We start from the raw sequence: 20,408 nt of genomic DNA, 5'->3' as shown, positions 1-20,408 counted from the left end.
TTAGTCCAAACTCCTCATTTTACAGATAATGAAATAAGCCCAGAGAAGAAGTGGTTTGTCCAAGGTCATACTGTCTTCAGAGATGGGATTCGAACCCAAGTCCTGACTTCACAGCTACACTGGATGAACTGTGAGAGATAAGGACATCAGTAAGAGTAGCAGTGCCAGCGCCAATGCTGTCCCACTTCATAATATGCTCCAGACTTTTGCTGGTGTAGACTTCGAGTAGGGAACAGCTCTTCCCTTTTTGAACCATGGGGACCAAAATAGTAAAGTCAGAAACAGCCAGAAACGTTTCACAAATCCTGTTGCTCCAATATCTGCTTTTGATCATGCCTAGGCCTTTTTTCCCAGGTATCTATATTAATCAGCTTCCTCCCCATTTCAGTGATCTTGCCCCATTTAGTTCATTTAAATCCCATTCCTCATCTTCACAGCCTCATCCCTTGTTCCCATTCCTATCCATCCCCCACAATGTCCTGCCCCAAAGCCAACCACCCCTTTCACCATCCTTCTGTAGAATTCATGTTCCATAGATAACATTTGCTTTCATCTTGAATCTTTTCCATTCCCTTTTATCTAGCTCTCACTGAGACCTGGTTCACTCCCTGGCTACCCTTTTTGACACTGACCGTTTTCACTCATTTCCCCCAGCTCATTGGTCTAGGGGGAATTGAAATATTCCTTGCTCTCCTGTCATTCAATAACCTCTCCTTTGAGGTTCACTCAGTCTATATTTGGGACAGGTAGGTAGCATAGTGGATAGAATGCCTGATATGGAGTCAGAAAAACTCATCTTTTTGAGTTCAAATATGGCCTCAGATCCTTATCTACTAGCTTTGTGACCTTGGGGTAGTCACTTAACCCTGTTTGCCTCAGTTCCTCTTCTGTAAAAATGAGTCGGAAAAGGAAAACCATTCCAGTTTCTTTGCCAAAAAAAAACCCCACCAAACCCACCAAACTGGGGTCAGTGAAGAGTTGGACATGACTGAAAAACAACTGAACAATATTTCTGCCAACCAATCAAAATCCTGGTAGCTGTTGTCTACTGTGACCTCTAGGATATTCCCTTTCCTCAGTGAATTTAGTGCATGGTTCACGATCTTCATTCCTTCCTAACACCTACCTAGGGGACTTCAACATACATATCGATACTTCCTCAAACTCAGTTCCTCAACTTAGTCATTTCCCATAACCTACACAGAAAGATTGTTTATACCCTTGATCTTGCCATCACCCCCAGATGCCCCAATTCAACATTCACGAATTCAAATTCTTTGGGTGAATTTCCATATCTAGTTGTTCATATCCATCCTCTATAATGGGAAGGAAAGCTCCTTTGATGCTTAGCCCCCTTTTCATGTTGTTCTCACTAAGTTTAAAATGAAGTCAGGGTTTAAAAGGAATGAAAGTTTTAGTCTTCAGGAATTCTTTTGTTAAATAGGAGGTCTGTTCAACAAAATTTTCAGAGATAGGAAGACTTCTATGAACTGAGGCAGAAGGAAGAAAGCAGAACTAAGAAAACAATATACATGATTGTAATAATACAATTGTAATTGTAATAATACAAGCTGAAAGTTGTATAATTTTAGTGACTTGGCAATGGTAAAGAAATGGAAAGTACTTCCCTCCTTTCTAGGAAGAGGGTAATGAATATAGGACGTTGCATGTGCCATCAGATGCAGTTGCTGTGTTTTGCTAAACTGTTTCTTTGTTAAAAAGGGAAGGTTCATTGGGTGGTGGTAATTGGGAGCTATCTGAAAATGACTGATGTAAAAAGCAATTTGAGAAACATCTTCTAAAGGAATCAAAAAAATTGTAGGGCTAAAAAGTATATTACAAATTAACTGAAATTCATTCAGAAGAAAAAAATAAAATTTTTCTTAATCTGAGCAGTAAGGACCAAAGTTTTAATGTAATAATGGGCAATCAATTTCCTCTGGGCCTCTTTCATCTGTAAAATGAGAGGCTGTACCTGATGAGTTCAAAGATCCTCTTCAGGGGCGGCTAGGTGGTGCAGTGAATAAGCACCAGTCCTGGAGTCAGGAGGATCTGAGTTCAAATGTGACCTCGCACACAACACATACACAAACCTAGCCATGTGACCTTGGGCAAGTCACAACCCCAATTGCCCTACCTTCCCCCCTCCAAAAAAATAAAAGATCCTCTTCAGGTCTAACTCTACCATCCTAAGACTAGATTCAATTCAATAGTTATTCAGTGACAGTAACATGAAAGTATGTTCAACGTGCAAGCAATAGGCCTACAAAAATGGCAAATCAGTCTTTGCCTCATTTGAGAGTTGCAAGCATAATGTAGAATGTCAGTGTGGTATAGTTTTAAAAGTACATGATTAAGAGTCAGCAACTTTCCTCTGGAATCCTTGATCTGCTACTTGTGTGACATTAGTAGGTCACAAACTTTGCTCTGCCCCAGTTTTCCTATCTGTAAAACTGGGGATTGTTTGGACCAGATGGTACTGAATATTCCTTCCATCTCTAAATTATATGATTGTCCTGTGGAGGTAATGAGGACAAAGGAGAAGGTACAAAGTGCTCTAAGAAAATCTGAGGAGGGGAAAAAAAAAAAGTCTCTGAAGAATCAGTGAAGCCATGAAGGAAGGGTGGCACCTGAGTTTATCTTGGAATGAAGTGGCTTTACAGCAGTTGGATGGGTGGAGGAAATACATTACAGGCATGAAAGATGGTTTGCAAAAGGCATAGAGTTATTTAACCTAAGGTCAGTTAAAGTGCTTGAATTACACGATGAAGGTTTGAACTTTGGCACTTTAAATAGCAATTTTAATATCACTTTGATGATAACTGATTAGAATACATCTTGGAATCATCACTGAGCTTGTTTTGTTCACTTCTCCAACATTTTGTTCTTCATGTGTCTTGGTCAAGAAATACCTACTTATTTGTAGACATACATACACCAAATTAGCTAGAACACTGTTTTTCTTCCTTTAATGTTCAGATCAGGAAAAAAAATCTGACAATTTTATTTATGATAACTCTAGAATTACCTTGGCCACTATCATATATGGATGTTTGTTTATTGAACACAAGAAAAACAGTGGAATAATGCATCTGAATATCTTTCTCATTTTCCATTTAAAAATTCATTCTTAAAGTGCAGGATAAGATTAGGGAACAGCTACATTTACATGGTACTTTAAGGTCTACACCACTTTTCATAACTCATTTGATCTCATCTGATCCTCACAACAAACCAATAAGATAGGCAATATTATCAACATTTTGCAGATGAGACAGGTTAAATGACTTGTCTGGCATCACACAACTAGTAAGCATCTGAGACAGGATTGGAACTCAGCTTTCGGACTGCAAGCCCAAAATAAATTCTCCTGACTTCAGGCCTACCACTTTATCCTCTAAGCCATCTAGCTGTCCTCCACTGTGCCTTAGAGATTCACTATTCTACCAGGTCCTAGGGAATCATGCCGAGACTCCTCACACCCAACTCAGGAATTTTCAGAGTCGAGATCTAAAGGATACAAAGGATTGACAAACCAGGACAGATTGAGAATCAAAAGCAGAGGGTAAAGCAAATACAATGAACTCTAGAGTCTTTCTAAAGAAGGCCCCATGGGACTGGAGGGTCCCTTTCTCTATCCATTATACCACCTAGGTGTCATGGTTGTATAAAATAAGTCTGAAAGATAAGTTAGTGTCAGACTAGGAGCGCATTAAATGTTAGGGCAAATTTTGTGCTTTATGCTACAGATAGTAGAGAGCTAAAGTTTTCAGGTAGGGAAGTAGTAACAGAGCTGTGCATTAGATTATTTTGACTATTGGGGGAAGGAACCTGGAGAGAGACCAATTAAGAAGCTATTAGGGTTACAGGGTAAGAAATGATAAGGGTTTGAATTAAGGCCATGACTGTATAAGTGGAGGGAGAATGGAAAAGAGTGGACAGGAGAGATTTTGTGGAGATAGGTTTTCACAACCATTTGGATGAGGAAGAAGAAAATCCAAGACAACTCAGGTTTTGAATTTGGGTGACTGGAAAGATAGTGAGTGGTTTCTTCAACAAAAACAGGGGAGCTGAACATGAAGGTTTCAGGGGGTGGGAAAGACAAGTTCAATTTAGTATATGTGAAACTGAGATGCTGGGTAGACTGTCAGAGGGAGATGTCCAGGAAGAGGTTGGAAATGTAAGATTGCTTTGGAAAGATCTGGGCTGGATACATAGGTTTAGAAGTCTGCATAGATTGTAAACTCTTTGAGGAGAGGGACTGTCTTTTGCCCCTTTTTCTTCCACTGTTTAGTTCTGTGCTTGACCCCCTGTAGATGCTTAATATTTACTGATTGACAAAGTAATTGATCCTCTTTTGCTGGTTAAATTTTTTGCGTATCCTTTAAATCTCAATTGAAATGTTCTCTCTACAAAACCTTCCCTTCAGCCTTCTATTTGATAACAGCCATCCCTCTAGGAATATAGCACTTTTGTGCTATACGTTTTGTATTGTATATGGTGGGCACTTCATATTTTTTGAATTTGAATAATACATTATTATTGTGTATTTTAGCTACCCAGATGGGCCTTATTGAATAATTGAGCTTCAGTTTACAAAAGAATCCCAGAAAAGCAAAACTGTTTAATTCCTTCTAACCCTGACTTACTAGCCTATAAACTTCAAGGACAGGATTTGGATCTTAACAAAATTTTGTCTCTTTCCCAATACCCAGTACATTGGTTTTAATACAGCAGGTGCTTAAAAAATGTGTACTGAACTTAAGAAAGTTCAATAGAAAATGTAGGGAGAAAAATAACACAGCTTCAGAAGATACTACAGGGCAGGTGAAAGAAGAACTTGAAATGGAAAATGAGCAGGTAGATAGGTAAGAGGAGAACAGACAGGGGGCTGTCACTAAAACCAAAGGAGGGGAGAATAATGAGACCAAGGTGACAAGGAAGAAAAATACATAGGTGGCCTTGCTCTCCAGGGCCTTTTCTAGCTCTGTCATTCTATGTATCAGAATATTTGCATCATTATAGTGACAATTCTCCATTAACCTGTCTAGTTTTTATAGTTCCAAGTTACAGGAATGCTAAACTGTCATGTATATAGTGTAATTTTGGCTTCATGAAATTCCTTAATAACCCTGTTGTCAAGGAATTAGAGTACCCCATCCTGGGTTAACATTAAGTTTTTACTATACTGAGATTTTTAGAGATATCTGAAGTGTGGGATTTTACAGTGGAACACAAAATAGCCAACTCTTAGCTATGAAAAATTTACATAGATTTGTGAGCCATTTAATTTATTCAAATCAAAACAGTCTTTCAAATATAATTCTATATTTCTGGATAGGAGCACATTTTTATTTGGAGAAAAAAAACCCAACCCATTTATAGCAGTAATTCTTGCATCTAAGCACCATAAACAGATTCCATGGATTGGCAATGGTAGCATTTTTTCCTTATCAAAAATGCTTGCTCAATTTCTTAAATACTTATTGAACATCTCTTCTATTAACATTATACAACAATGTGTCATTGTAATGAGGAGTTGACCTTAGATTTTTAAAGGTTATACCAGCAAAGCACAGGCTCTAACCAGTGAAAACTGGAAAACTTTTTCAATATAGGCCCAGTGATGCACTCTAGTCTGCCATCAGAAGACCAACCAAACTTGAAGGTGTATCACTAGATTTGTGTGTTCTGCATTCCACTGAAGCTCCAAAACCTTGAAATACTGAACACTTACTAGATATAGGATTATTTTTTTAATTAAAAAAAAATTTTTTTAAAGCAATTGGGGTTAAAGTAACTTGCTCAAGGTTACACGGCCAGGTGTTTCTGGGTGGGTGCTAAGTGTCTGAGCCCGGATTCAATCCCACATCATCCCGACTCTGGGGCCGGTGATCTTACTCTCTGTGCTACCTGGCCACCCCTAAATTTAAAATTTTTAAAAAATTATTTTTAAAGATTTATAGTCTTAAAAATAATGGATATTGAGAAAAATTCTTAAAATAACATAAAATTAAAGCTTTATAGGAATGCAAGCAAATGGAAGAAAAATGCCTTGGAGATAAAACTAAGAGGAGATCTTTTCAGAAGGTTTGGTTTAGCAATCTATATTGGTATTTTCCCAGAAGGAAAAAAGACAAGATTCCAACTTCTAAAATGACCTGACTTTCACCATTTTTTAAAATGACTGTATTATAAACTCTGATCAATTCTTTAAGGGAGTCAATAAATAACTAGTCAAGTTGTATTATATATGTTTATCACACTAGGAAGCAACCAATTAATTAAATTTTCAAGTTCAACACTGAAGGTAAACATTGTTGGTTGGCATCTAGTAGTTTCCTGTTGTAAGTTAAGCTCAATTTTTATTTAAAAAGAGATTGAGTGAATAGCATGCAGTGTATGAAATACTGTGGTTTTAAGAGACTAAATAAATCCAGTCATTTAATCACCTAATTTGACATTTTTACAGTTTACATAGAAATATCTTTTTAAAAGACCTCCAAACTCTTCTGTTCTAAGAGGTTCTGCAGTCTATACTTTAGGAAGGACATTTTATGGACTTTCTTGCTCGAGGCAAGGACTGTTTAATTTGTCTTTGAATCACCAACACATAACTTGGTGCCTAGCACCCAGTAGATGTTAAAAGATTTGATTGCTGAAATCCAAGTAATAAAAGGAGGTATAGATTTAATGAAGGCTGAGCAATTTTGAATTCTTATATTCATCTTTTGTACTCTTATCTTCTGTTCTGTATAAGAAAATTGATATTTATAGTTGTCACTGGTAAAGTAGTTCTTAGCACAGGTACTAACGAGGTTTACAGGTAACAGCAGGGATTCCCACAAAAGCATCTATCTCATTTTGTGATCAAGGTCAATGTCAAGAATAATGTTAAAGCAGCTAGAAGATCAGACAGTCTCTCCCTTCATTTTCTACTTTTTAATGCCTTGGCAACCTACCTTCACTAACCACCACTTCAGCTGGGTGTTTGTTGTTGTTTTTTAATAAGACCATAACAAACTCAGAAAGGCAAGTCCCTGGAAATCTATAATTTGTAATCACTTTCCCTATCAGTCACAGGAACAGGCTGGGGAGAAGAAGCTTCATTTGTTAGGGTGGAGGCAGGTTCTTTATTTCAAAAGCTTCCTATCTAAGGTCCTAGACCTTTTCCTGTGCTTGGTAAAGGTGATATATTCCTCTTCTTCCTTCTCTCTCCAATAACTCCATCTTCCTCTTCCCCTCCAGCCCTGAGACCTGGAACTGACCTCATCAAGATGCATTGCATTTCTGAGCAGAGAAAGAAGCCAGGTTTGGAAGGGACAATTTCCACATACTATTAAGACCTACAGCTAGGCTAGTCTGAGACAGTAATTATTGCATTGTCCATTGCGCAGAAGCAGAAGGCAGCAGCAGGTACTTCTTCAGTCTCCTTGCCTGGAGTGTTTTTTTTCTTCCAGAAGGGCTGTCAGATTTATTTGACCTACCTTTCAGTTGGCAGGATGGATAAAGCCACAGATGTCACAAAGGAGTCTCAGTGAAGCTGCTGACTTAGAAACAGGCCAATTCTCGAGATAGCTATCTTCAGATGCAGTTTTAATAATCACTGCTGTATTTTAAGGAATTTTAAAATGACAAGTGGGCTGAAATAATATATTCATAAAAGGTGTAACTGAAAACATATAAGAAAACAAATCCAACAGCCAGAAGTTGTCCTGGAAATGAAGCTTTGTTTAGGCTCCCCCATAGAGACTAATAACCTGAAAAGAAGAAATAACAGAAAGCTAGCTGCCAATACTTTAAAGAGCCCTTTTCCAAGATTATTTAGCCCAAAAAGGCTGAGTGACAATGCAATTATGCCACTGCTTTCAAGTCTAAAGTATGCAAACAGCACATTGAGAATTTTTTAAAAACTAATTTTAAAATCACTGCCACGAGATATTAGTAATCAGAATCTCACTACTGTAGACTAGAGCTGGACCAGTAAAATTATTTCATCAAGGACTCATATCCATATGCTATACCTCACATTTAATAGGAGTCAGACACCCAGTACCACACCTCATTTTTAAAAGGACTCAATATCCAGTATCATAAAAAAATTCATTCCTTAGCAGACCATCTTTATGCTGTACAGGTACTAGGCTGACAACTCTAAGGAAGCTAGCTTTTTTCTTGACAATTTAAATTTATTTGGATAAAATCTCAAGAATCCTCAAAAGCCCTGATACAATCTAAAGACGCCATGGTACTTTCTATATATTCTTTGCCCAAAATTCCACTTATCTGGTAGTCAATGTACCTCTACTGAATGGTCCAACTATTCAGAATATAATACTCCCATATACTGAGACTTGACATTGACTTTGTAGGCCAATGCCAGAAACATTTAACAACTGCACTTGGTTAATGGGCAGAAGTGCCACTGTACAGCATGCTCTTCTTGTAGACTCAGCTTAGGCCTTTCACAGAAAATTAGAAATGAAATCACCATTTTGACTCATCTGCCTTGTATTTTTTTTTAGGAATCAACTTCTCATAGGATTTTGTTAAAAATGAACTCTAGTCTGATACCTTATTGTGATGAGAAAATGACCTTACATTATTAGATGCTATGGCACCCAAGCACAGGCTATATTTGGCAAGTCAGCAGACTGGTAAAATGTGGAGATTGTGGCCAGTAACAGACTGTATCTATTGTCTAAGACCAGCGTCGCTAAGTTCAGAGAGGCTTATTATGGAAAGCTGGCCACCAGGTGATAGGTGGGTTGGGGGAGAAGGGGATGCTGGCCAAGACAGTCATCTGCTTAAAGTATTTGGGAAGGTGATGAACACTATTGGTAAAAGAAGCATGCTGATAAAAATCACAGATTTTTTTTTTTAAGAATTCATAGATGGAAATGATAATTTACTGTGTCCAAAACCTGGAATTGAAGCAAGTGAAGTCTATTTTCTGTTGTTCAATAGCAAGGAGATGGAAGAGAGAAATATTTGAAACCCAAGTGTTTTACATCTTCTACCTTCCACCCTTTCTGTTCTTGCAATCTCCTGGATCTATTTATGCTTTGTTTTGGTGGGTACTTTTAGAATTCAGGTAATTTTATTTTAGGCACTTGAGATGCCTAAGGTAATATGAGGGCTATAATAGATAAGTAACTGCTACTTTCTTGTAAGAGAAATGCCTTAATTGGTTAAGAAATAATTGCTTTGCATTCAGGAAGAAATAACCCAGAAGTGTTTTCTCCTTTTTATTAAATTTCAGTGATGAAAAATACAAATGATCATAGTAGCTATTAGTTTCATGGACAGGGACTGGGACTAGGGAAAGCACTTCCACAGAAAGAACCCTTGCATAGAACTGGTGTAAGTGAATTAACACCACATTATTTCTATCTGTGGAAATTTGTTACAGAATTTGTTACCCCTCTTTCATGTTATCATAACAGGACATTACCTGTAAACTATAGGGATATATCCTTGTGTAGGGATGGGATGTCCTGAGTCAGGTAACTAGTGACTTGAGTAGGAACTGGTAGATTTGAAAAGGCTATAGATACGGTCATCACTAAAGGGCTCCCTAGGAAGCAAGTTGGGACACAGATAATGAGAGTGACAGATGGGCTTGTGCCTCGCCTGCTGCAGCTGAGCTTATCAGATACATTAAACCACTCCGCGTCTGGTTGTGTGGTGCTCTCTCATCAGTCAGTCAGTCTGGATACCAATTTAAACTCCAGGTCTGGAAACAACAGTGATAATTCAAATTACCATTAATCCCTGACTTCTATATATAATAACAGCACATGCACATTTAGGAGGTGAGTGAACACAACAGGTAAGAAGCAATCTGTCAATGTCTATCAGAGAAAGGAGTGCTTTCCAGAGATTTATCTTCACAGAGAAACATGGTACAAAAAGCACTCAGATATTCTTCGTTAACAATTTTATTTCTTACAATTAATTTCACTTCTAAATCTTCAAAGTTGATTTGTCTTTTTAAAAAAATTAATACTTTTTTCTCATCATACAATTTTCCCCCCAGAAGGGAAATAACCCAGGGAGGGGAGTTGTCTAGGAGTAGTTGAAATCCGTAGTGTATGTTCCCAACAAAAGTCTTCCAGGTTCACCATTTTGTGACTGCAACTGAAGAAGACGCAACAAGACGGTGGCATCTCAGGCTCACCTGAATAATGTCACAAACATCAAACCTGGGCTAAGCAACTCATCTCAGGGCCACAGAAATAGCTATGGAAGTTTAGACAATGGCTTCAATTGGATTTCTATGCTAGTAAACACAGCCATCAAACTGTGCCTCTCAGAAAAGACAGAAATAAGCAAATACAGAGCAGTAATTTGGCCCAGGCATGAATGAGATTAATAATAAAACCAGAAATACTTCATCTGGGCCACAGCAACATATTCATTTTGTCACATTTTCCTTGAAGTCCCTAGTGCCTGAAGTAGCATATTATAATAATGGAATTCTAGTTTTCAAAACATGCAGTTTTTTTTTTTAGTATTCAAAAAACTACTTTAAGAATTTTGCAAGAATTTCTTCCACTCTGATATATCACATGATCAAGGTAAGATATCTTTGGAGGCACAGAAGAGTACCAGAACAAGTGTATCCCAAGGCCTTATGTGTGACCAAGACGGCAGAACACAATGCATCCCATACACTGGAGTGGCGGATGTCGCTAATCTAACATTAACACACAACTCAACTGCACTGCTAAATAAGGTTGTCTTTATTTCTTTTTTTTCTTGCCCAGCCCTACCTAAAACAAAATAAATCTACAGGACTGAAATTAACAACCCATTAAAATCAGCAATAAGTTATGAAAATCATAAAGTAATTCTTTTAGTATTTAAGGGTAGTTAAATTACTTCAGGTATACAAAGTTCAAACAATGTCAGGGTTGAGGCTGCCACAAAGGCTTCAAGGGGAGATGGAGGCAGGGACAGAGAAGAAGCAGGGGAGGGAGGAGGACAACAGGGTAACTTTTGTAGTCTGCAAGACAATGGGAACAAGAAACATCCAAGTGCAGGCTAAAAATTTCTCCTTGAAGAAGATAGCATTGCTGATAATATTTGATACTAGCAATAGCACCTGCACAACAGGATTGTGAGGATGGGGAGGGAGAGAGACTGCCCGGAGGAAAGTAGAGGCGAAGTTTTACATGAGACAAGCGCTGAACTTAACTATGTTAACTATGATAGTGTAGGTACCGATGGTTAAAAGCTGGTCAAGGGGAATGATTCTAAAAAGAAACTAAAAACATTAGCTCTGACCTTTTTTCTACCTAGCCCCGACCTCATTCATTTTGTGCATTATAAAGAGTGAGGTGTGAGGTGTTTGATCATTATCAAATGCTGCATCAAAATAGATGATTTTTTTCCCATGTGTTTTTCCACTATAAAAGACATCTATGTTTCTTATGGACAAGCTTTAAAAAGATGTCAGTTTGGTTTTTCAACACATACAAACATTTATCAAAATTGGAAATAAAAACGCTGCCGTGGCTCAGACCTGGGCCCGCTTATGCTGTGGGCACAATCTTCAGGCCCATGCAGACATGGAGGCATGTAGAACTCGAGCCTTCCTATCCCCAATCCAGACCCAAATGGGCTCTCTCCAGTCACCCAGGGTGGGCTAGTGAGCTGGCCCCTTCGGCGCCCTAGTGCTAACAATGTGGGAAGAGGAGAACTCGCTTTAGCATGGAGTCCAACAGAAAGCTGAGCTGCATGATGATCCCTTTCAACAGGCTTCACGGGAGTCTCTCCTTTTGCAGGGCATGAAATGAGCTTTAAAAAAAGAGTTGATCATCCACAGGCTTCATGATAAGCTGTCCCGGGCTGAGCTAAAATAGCTCTCAGTTACACAAAATTAATGCCTGATTGTTTTACTGTTTCATTACTAAGGGTTGGTTTGATTTTTTTTTTTTTTTGTAGGATCATAAAGCTCAAGAAGGGCCCAAAGCCCAGTCCTTAAATGTGTCCATTCAATGCAGTGTGAGCAAACTGGAAAAGAAGAGAGAGGGTTGAATCTCCAATGTCCTCTTTCAAATCAATCAAATCAAATCAAGGACATGTCACATGAATTCTCTGCTGCCATTAGAAATTATGATTTTTGCAATAGGAATAACAACTAATATGTTGGTTTTCCTGGGGGAGGTCTACTTATAGATAGGCCTGTTGGACCCTTTTGTTCAAGTATAATTTTTGAAAGAGGAGACTGCATGATGAACCCAATTTAAGAAACTGGGTTGGCTTGGCCCAATGAATAATTTGCCCTGCACTGTTTTGTCATGCTGGATTCTAGGAGGTAAATGAGAGTTTGACACTGGCACTGGAATAACCTTCATCGCTCCCAATACTCTGCAGGCTGCTGTGATCGTCAATGTCACTGATGCTGGTGGTGCTGATATTGTCCACTTCTCCATGGGAGAACTCTGTGCTTTCAACATCCACTTCAATCTCCTCTGGCAAAGCAGAAAAGGAAAGAAGACTATTAGTATTTGTCAGTGTGTGTATGTAACTTTAAGAAGGAATGGGGCTGAGAGGAAAAGCAATTGTTTTTTTGGGCACTAAACAATTGTTACATAATAAGTGTATTATCAGTGATCTCTCTGAAAAGCAGGAGGGAGTGAGAGTGGAGGGACATGGAGATATTTTTGCAAGGGAGAATGTCCAGGATACATTGGTGGTCTCAATTTAGGGAGCAAGTTACTAAATCCTTTGACGCCAGCACGTCTAGACCTCCCACCAAAAGTACTTAGTCTATTTGGGAATTAGTGCTTAATATTAAAAAATCTCAACCCCAATTGGTTAAACGACATCTGTTTTGCATCACACTAGAAACTAATTCTCAGTGTTGTTTATTAATCAGTGTTGCCTTGAGGGGAAAAAAAGTATAAACTTAAGTAAACACAGGCAAGAGAAAATATATTCAACCAGACTACTGGTGGCAACAGTCCTAAGGGGGTACCACTAACTACCAACATTTAACATAATGATGTTTGCATCTAGGCAAGAACCCATATTCAATTCAACAAGGCATAGGTTAAATCTATCATATAATTAATATGGATTAATCATATAATAGATTTTGGGGGATAGATATACAAAATATGATATAGTAGAAAAGAAGCCCCCCAAACCCACTAGACTTTGAAAAGATATGGGTTCAAATTACAGTTGTGAAGTGCTTCCTAGCTCTGCAATGATAGGTAATTCAATTAACCCTCTGTGAGGCTGAATTAGTGCTTGATTAAATTGGCAATATTCATGCCCTCGTGACCTGAGAGAAGCTTTGAGGATCAAATGAGATAATATACATAGGCATTTTGAGATGTGATTACTAAAATTAAATTGTATCTACTATCATTTGAAATTAAGTGACTAAGAATTTAGAGATTATTACATTATAGTGAAATCTTCATTTTAATAATATTTCTTGTAGTGGGATGGAAATTTCTACCCAAACAAAAACTCATGACAAGAAAGCTCATGTATATAAATACCTGCAGTCAATCCAAAAGGTAAATTGGTAAATATTCGTGTGATTGTATAAATAAGCATATATAGCAAAAATGTATCTGAAAAAACAGCTACTTAGAAATTTTTTAAAAGGCCTATACCAGGCCAAAGTAAATTTAGGATTTTATATTTCTCCTCCAATAAATAAACCCAAACCTTGAAGTCTTGTATTTGGCACCAATTCCACAGATTATAAGAGTCACAACCACTGAAGGAAAAACAGAATTCTGACTGCTGAGTCCAAGGGGTTAGGATGAAATGAGTTTCACAAGGACTTGCTGCTTTAAAAGTTCTGGAGATTTACTTCTAAAATGCAGCCAGCTGTCCAAACAAGCCACACAACATAACTCTGCCACATCCATAGTGCTTCTGATGCTGCTTACTTAGCATTCTCTGATCCAACCCAATCCAATCAGCACCATCTGTTAAGTACCCACCAGGAGTGCATGTCATTGTACTGGGTGCTAGGGAGACAAAGACAGAGGAAGAAACCACAGTAGGTGTCCTTTCCCTCAAGGAGCTTACAACTTATTAGCTATAAAATTCCAAAGAACAATATACACACTTAGCTTATGTTTCATTGAAAGGACTGAATCTAAGGAGACTATCTAGGAGGTTATGCTGAATAGAACCAAGTTAGAAATTAATTCTTCCCTTTGTTGGAAAAAGAAATAAAAATTCAAACAGCAGCTAACTGGGACCTACCTGAGAGGGCTGTCATGAGGTTCAAATGAGATAATTTTGTAGGTGCTTGTCCTAATGTTTGGCACATAGTAAGTTAGACTTAATAAATGATTTCCCCTTTTCCCTTTCCCTATGAAGTCAATAAAAGTTCCTCTCTGGAGGAAAGAAAATTGCTGAATAAGGGTGCTACACACAAGTGTACACTCAGCAAAATTTTTGATGATGAAGATAAGGATGAAGAACATGGTTTGCCTCTTGACTATGAGGTTCCTTCCCCTTAAGGAATTACAGAATCCCACACAGGGCTTGGGACTGCAAGGGGTCTTAAGAAATCATCTAGCCTAGCCTTTTACCTTGGGTGACGTTTTTATAGATAAAATTACTCAAGTAACGTCTTTTCCAGAAGGTGGTGTTCTTTCTTTTGATGCCATTATACCTAAAAGATTTTCCTTTTGGGGCGGCTAGGTGGCACAGTGAGTAAATCACTGGCCACGGAGTCAGGAGGACCTGAGTTCAGTTCCAGCCTCAGACATTTAACACCCACACAAAAAAACTAGCCGTGTAACCTTGGGCAAGTTACTTAACCCCAATTGCCCTCCAAAAGGCAAAATAAAAAAATAAATAAAAATTTAAAAAAGATTTTCCTTTCTTGGCACTGCCTGGGTGTCAATGAGCCAATGCTTTGAGACTCTCAAGAAACCCAGAATCTCTACGACTTCATAGTGCTCACTTCAGGGGTAAGCCCCCACCTTTTAATAGAACATGGAAGAAGCCTGGGAAAAGAGGAGACACAGCTGACTGGTAGATCAGGAGAATGTAGCCAACTGCTTGTTTTTCTTCTACCCTTCACCCCCAACTCCAGAAAAGTGTCCTTGGATAGCTATGACAAAAGGAATCTAGACACAGTACTTTTTCTTGATTGCTTTTAAGGAAATCACTAAGTTTCACATCTTTGCTGGAGAAACGGCTCCGAACTCTCCCAAATTTTACTGGAGAGTAAAAAAGGTGATGCTGTCATCAGGCAAGATGCAGTCTGCCTACCTCGCTCTGAATCAGAGCGATCTGAAGAAATGGTCGAGCCAACGCTGTCCATTCGTATTCGTTCCATCTCCTGAGGACCTTGCAGCTGTTCCAGTCGTCGCTTTAAAAACCTCTGTTCTCGTTCCAGGTTTTCAAGCTGGTGCTGGCTCTTTCTCTCAGCTTCTTCAAGTTTCTAAAATGATAATACATTGTTTATTTATGTTTGTGCACAGAACATCAACAAATAATGGTACTTTCTGATCTCCTACCTACCATCTAAACAGAATTCTTCCAAGGAAGAAAAAAGAAAAAACAGGGCTTTTCCCCTCCTTTTTCACCATAAAACAATCCCTTTATCTTTCACTAATTTTGAGTGTGCAATGTAATGTACTGTTTGTACAAAATGGGGAAGTCAGTAAGTAATCTCCTTGAACAAGAGACTTCCCTTGCTGAACACTGATGGAAAAATACTGAGGGGCAGCATCAATATGAGCTTTCTCCACTAGAGGGCCTTATTTCTTTCCTTCCTAGGGATCAACAAAATACTCGTATTTTTTCACTGTTTTCAGCACTCCAAATGGCCATATTGTCTAAACAACTTATAAGAGGGGGCTGTGCTCTTCTTTTTTGCTTAGCTCTGTAGCCCTTCTTTTTTTAAGGTTCACTTCTTAAGAACAGTAAGTGGGCAGAGTGAGCACCTGACACACCAGCTCTGTATATGATGTTAACCAAGAGCAGACTAACTTCTGTGTGGTTGCTGATATCACACCTGAGAGTTCAAGAACCGGTGTGTATGGGGAAAGCTGCCTCTGGCCACCATTCTTACCTTGATATGTGCTTTGGCTTTGTTGAGCAGCCCAAGCGTTGTGTGCCTGGTGCAATCTGGTCCAAGTGGGATCAGCACTTTCAAGCGTTCCAAACAAAGGCGCAGATGAGCTCGTCTGAGAGAGATGGAGGAAAGTCAGCTAAGGTGATGGGCCTTGAAGAAAAACCAGCACCGCTGCCACTTTACATGCATCATGAAACTGATGCTCTGCCAAAAAGATAAGCAGTCTGCGCTTTTTCCTTTTCATACCCACTTTGCCCTTTACTTTTTCTACTTCCAAAGTACTAAGTAGCAAGTAAAGGCTTGCCATGCTTTTGGGCCTTCCCTTTCCTAACTATTTTAATGTTACAAACTCCAGCTATTCTAGGTTATTATTCCCACTGGCAAACCCTTGCATAGATAGGTCATTTTTTTGGTCCTCAGACCCAATAAGCTATTTCAACCTGATAATATCTAGAGTATAAAAAGTACACTGGGACAATTAAATATGGTCTTAGCTACCCAAAGCCTAAGGGTAGGGGGCAGAGTCAAGATGGCTGAGCTCAAGCAGGAACTTGGCTGAGCTCAGCACCAACCCCCTCCAATACCTGTAAAATAAGACTGGAAATTTTAGAGCTATGGAACCCTCAAAATGACAGAGAGAAATAAATCTCCCACTGAAGGCAGCCTAGCAGGCCGACAGGAAGGTGAAAAGGAATGGGCCAACCTTACTCTCACTGAATTTGGCTTAAGGGGGGAACAACATACACACTCATATCACACTCAGTATCTTACCCTACAGGATAGTAGGGGGGAAGAGGATAAAAGGGGAGGATGATAGAAGGGAGGGCAGACTGGGGGAGAGGGTAGTTAGAAGCAAACACTTGAAAATGGACAAGGTCAAAGTAGAAAATAGAATAAGTGGGGGGCGGGACAAGATGGAGGGAAATATAGTCGTTGACAATATAACTAATATGGAAATGTTTTGTGCTAACTACACATGTACAACCTATATTGGATTGCTTGTCTTCCCAGTGGGGGTGCGTGAGGAGGGGAGAAGGGAAAGAATCTGGAAATCAAAGTTTTAAAAACAAATGTTTAAAAAATTGTGTTTTTTCCATGCAACTGGGAAATAAAATATACAGGCACTGGCATATAGAAATCTATCTTGCCCTACTAGAAAGTTGGTAGGGGGAGGATATAAGACAGAACAGATTGGGGAAAGGGGTATTCAGTAGGCTTGCTGTCTTGGGGTGGGGGTAGGGGAAAGACGGGGAAAAATTTGTAACTAAAAATCTTGTGGAAATGAATGCTGAAAACTAAAGATACATAAATAAAAAATTAATTAAAAAAAAAGTTCCTAAAGAGGAGACCACCTAGATCTGAGGGGCCATTATACTGTCCTTAGGCTTAAAATGAGCTAGTTATTACTACAGGTATTATACTTACATGAACTGATGCAGAATGAAGAAAGTAAAACCAAGACAGTCATACATATAATGACCATAATAAGGTAAGGGAACATAACATTAAAATACATCAGAATTCAGGTTGATTTGAGGGCCTGTCTTGATACCAGAACACTGATGATAAAGTAATTTTCTCTTCTCAATAGAGAGGCAATAGACCAGAGATATAGAATACTAAAAATGATGTCAGACATAATTGAGTTTCTTTTGTATGTTTGTTTTGCTTACCTGTTTTTTGTGGGGTTTGGGGTTTTTTTGTTTGTTTTTGTTGTTGTTACAAGATTTTATGGAGAAGTAGTGCTGAGATTTTGGTGAAGTGACGGTGATATTAAAAAACAAACAAACCGAAAATCATCAATAAAATATTTAAGAAAAAAAAGCCTAAGGCTAGTAGGTGTGTGTGTGTGTGTGTGTGTGTGTGTGTGTAAGGCATTTAGCTAGCAAAGGTTACCTTGTAGAATATAAACTTTTCTCACTAAAAGTTTCACAGGACCATAGAGTTAGACCTTAGACGAAGTTATCAAGGCTACTCCTTATCATTTTATAGATAAGGAAACTGAGGCACAGAACATTTAAGTAACTTGCCCAAGATATCATAGCTAATGTCTTGAGGCAGGTTTTTCTGATTGCAAGGCCAGTGCTGTGTCCACTACAGTGTAGTGGCTACACTCTACCTATTTTCTGCACTAGCCCTCACTGTCCATCAAAAGCTAAATAAGTAGCAAACTGTCTCTAAAATTTCAGCCTTTCTCCAGTGGAGACAAAACTAATTATAATAGAATACTGAAAACTGTACCTGGCAAGGAGGGATAGGAAAAGATAGAAAATATGGCCATGGTATCTCCTTTAGGCCCAATTCATGAAACAATCTTAGGTTTTAATTCCACTTTTCTTTATCCTCTCCCTTTGTCTTTGCAAAAGGAAAAGACTGATTGATAAAATTGTTTTTAAAAAAGGCACCAAGTTTCACAAACACATTTTATTAGAAATTCTGAGGCAGATTCTCCAGTAAATCCTGACAGATAAAACTCCCACCTCTTCTGGGACTAACAAGGTATGGTCAGGCCAAGCTCCAAAATGCAACAATACCAATAGTCCAACGAGAAGTAATCAGTTAGCATCAAATATGAAGAGAAAGTCAAAGAATGTGTTTTTCATATCATGCATCCTCAGGCAAAGTGAATCTGCAACATCTACCATGACCAGGACAGAAGCATCATCCATCTTCCCCTCACAGGGAGCAGGAATGGCTTTAGCAGATCACTAACTCTATGCCCTGTCCATCTAAACGTAAAGAAATAGTGGTAAGTGAAATTCCTATTCCTAGCATCATACATAAGCAATTCTGTCACTGACAAGCAAGGATAATTAAAGTTCAGGGATTTGGCTGATAAACTGTCAATATTCTTGTAGCACCTGCTAGTCCACCTATCGCTAAGGGTCTGTCAGGAATTCCATTACAAACTCTGATAAACTGAATAACTCAATTCCAGGAAAAAATCTGGCAAACTCAATTTTAATAAAGTTATGCTTTTTATCTGACTCAGGTTACAAAACAAAACCAAACCAAAAAAAAAACCCCAAGTCCCTAATTCATTAGCAAATTTTCCTAAATGAGTTTTAAATTCATAATCTTTTACCTCCTGCCCCACACCCCTCAATTTCATGAAGCCTTCTACTCATTAACTAACTAGAAATCTCCCAGATAAGGCATCTCACATGGTCACAGAAGACCTTTATTCTTACTGGAAGAAAAACAATGGAAAAAATGGAACAATGGAAATTTCTTTAAAGTCATCATTAGGACTATGACATTCGACAAACAAAGGATTCATGACCTGACTGGAGGAAGAAAGGAAAAGGCCCACATCTCTCTTGTTAATAATTCGTACTGTTATGGAAGCTCCTAAAGAGACCACCAAGAATGAACCATCATCTTTACAAAAGCCAAAACATCAGGCTGCCAGACAAATTAATGACTAATGTTAACATAAGACAAACTTGTTCCAGAATTGTTTCAACTCATGTACCTGCAGTATCCCTGGGTAATTCTTTTTACCTCTGGTTTTAATGAAGACTTAGAAATAATTTTTTATTCTGGTTATAGTTTCAGGTAAAGAAAAAAATTATCAATTGAGGATTGTTTGGTTTTCCCACCACAACATTATATTAACATAATATTAACACCCAGGCTAAGTTCACTAGTAGAAAAACCAAGATATATCAGTGATTTGTTATTACTCATTTGTTAATAACTTAACAGGTAATTTATAAATCCAGTCAGAGATTTAAAATATACTTTCATATAGTGTCTGGTGTATAGCAGGCACTTAAAAATTTGTACTGATTGATGATGATGCTTTTCATTATCTGTCATGTATAAGTATCTACCTAGCAGTACAGTCAAAAAGTCAAGACAATAAGCATTTATTAAGCATTTACTATATGCCAGTCACTGTGTCAAGTGCTGAGGATACAATGGCAAAAAATAATCCTTGTTCTCAAGGTGTTCACAAACTAATGGAGGAGATAACATGGAAATAACTATGTACAAACAGGATAACGTAGAAATAATGAACAGAGGGAAGGCACTAGAAATAAGGATGACTGAGAAAAGTTTCTTGTGAGGAGATGAGGAGGAAGAGAATTCTAGGCATGGAGGACAGTCAATGAGACTACATTGATGAGAAATGAAGTGTCTTGTGAAAGGAACAACCAAAAGTCAGTGTCACTGGATCACAGAGTACTTGGGGATGAATAAGGTAGAAGAAGACTGGAAAGGCAGGAAAGAGTTAGTTTAGGAAGGGCTTTGAATGCCAATCAGAGGATTTTGTATTTGGCAATAAGGAGTCAAAAGCATTTAGTTTGATACAGGTGGAGAGGTGTGTGTGTGT

General features: G+C 38.3%; 1 protein-coding gene across 1 annotated transcript in view; it reads right to left on the bottom strand.

Annotated features, from left to right (window-relative positions):
• Nucleotides 1-10,724: 10,724 nt before the first annotated feature.
• The window catches only part of MXI1 (MAX interactor 1, dimerization protein), a 19,467-nt gene continuing 9,783 nt past the window's right edge, over nucleotides 10,725-20,408 (bottom strand). The window contains exons 2-4 of the mRNA XM_069098935.1: nucleotides 16,067-16,181; nucleotides 15,262-15,433; nucleotides 10,725-12,479 (exon numbers count right to left, since the gene is read on the bottom strand). Of these exons, the coding sequence (XP_068955036.1) occupies nucleotides 12,316-12,479; nucleotides 15,262-15,433; nucleotides 16,067-16,181 (451 nt within the window). The 3' untranslated portion in view covers nucleotides 10,725-12,315. The remainder of the gene's footprint in view (nucleotides 12,480-15,261; nucleotides 15,434-16,066; nucleotides 16,182-20,408) is intronic.

Source organism: Petaurus breviceps, unplaced genomic scaffold (assembly GCF_028583685.1).
Source record: "Petaurus breviceps papuanus isolate PSGF00001 unplaced genomic scaffold, PetGlider_PUasm1.0 37, whole genome shotgun sequence".
In the NCBI taxonomy this organism is placed as follows: domain Eukaryota; kingdom Metazoa; phylum Chordata; class Mammalia; order Diprotodontia; family Petauridae; genus Petaurus; species Petaurus breviceps.
This window is presented reverse-complemented; position numbering and strand designations above follow the sequence as displayed.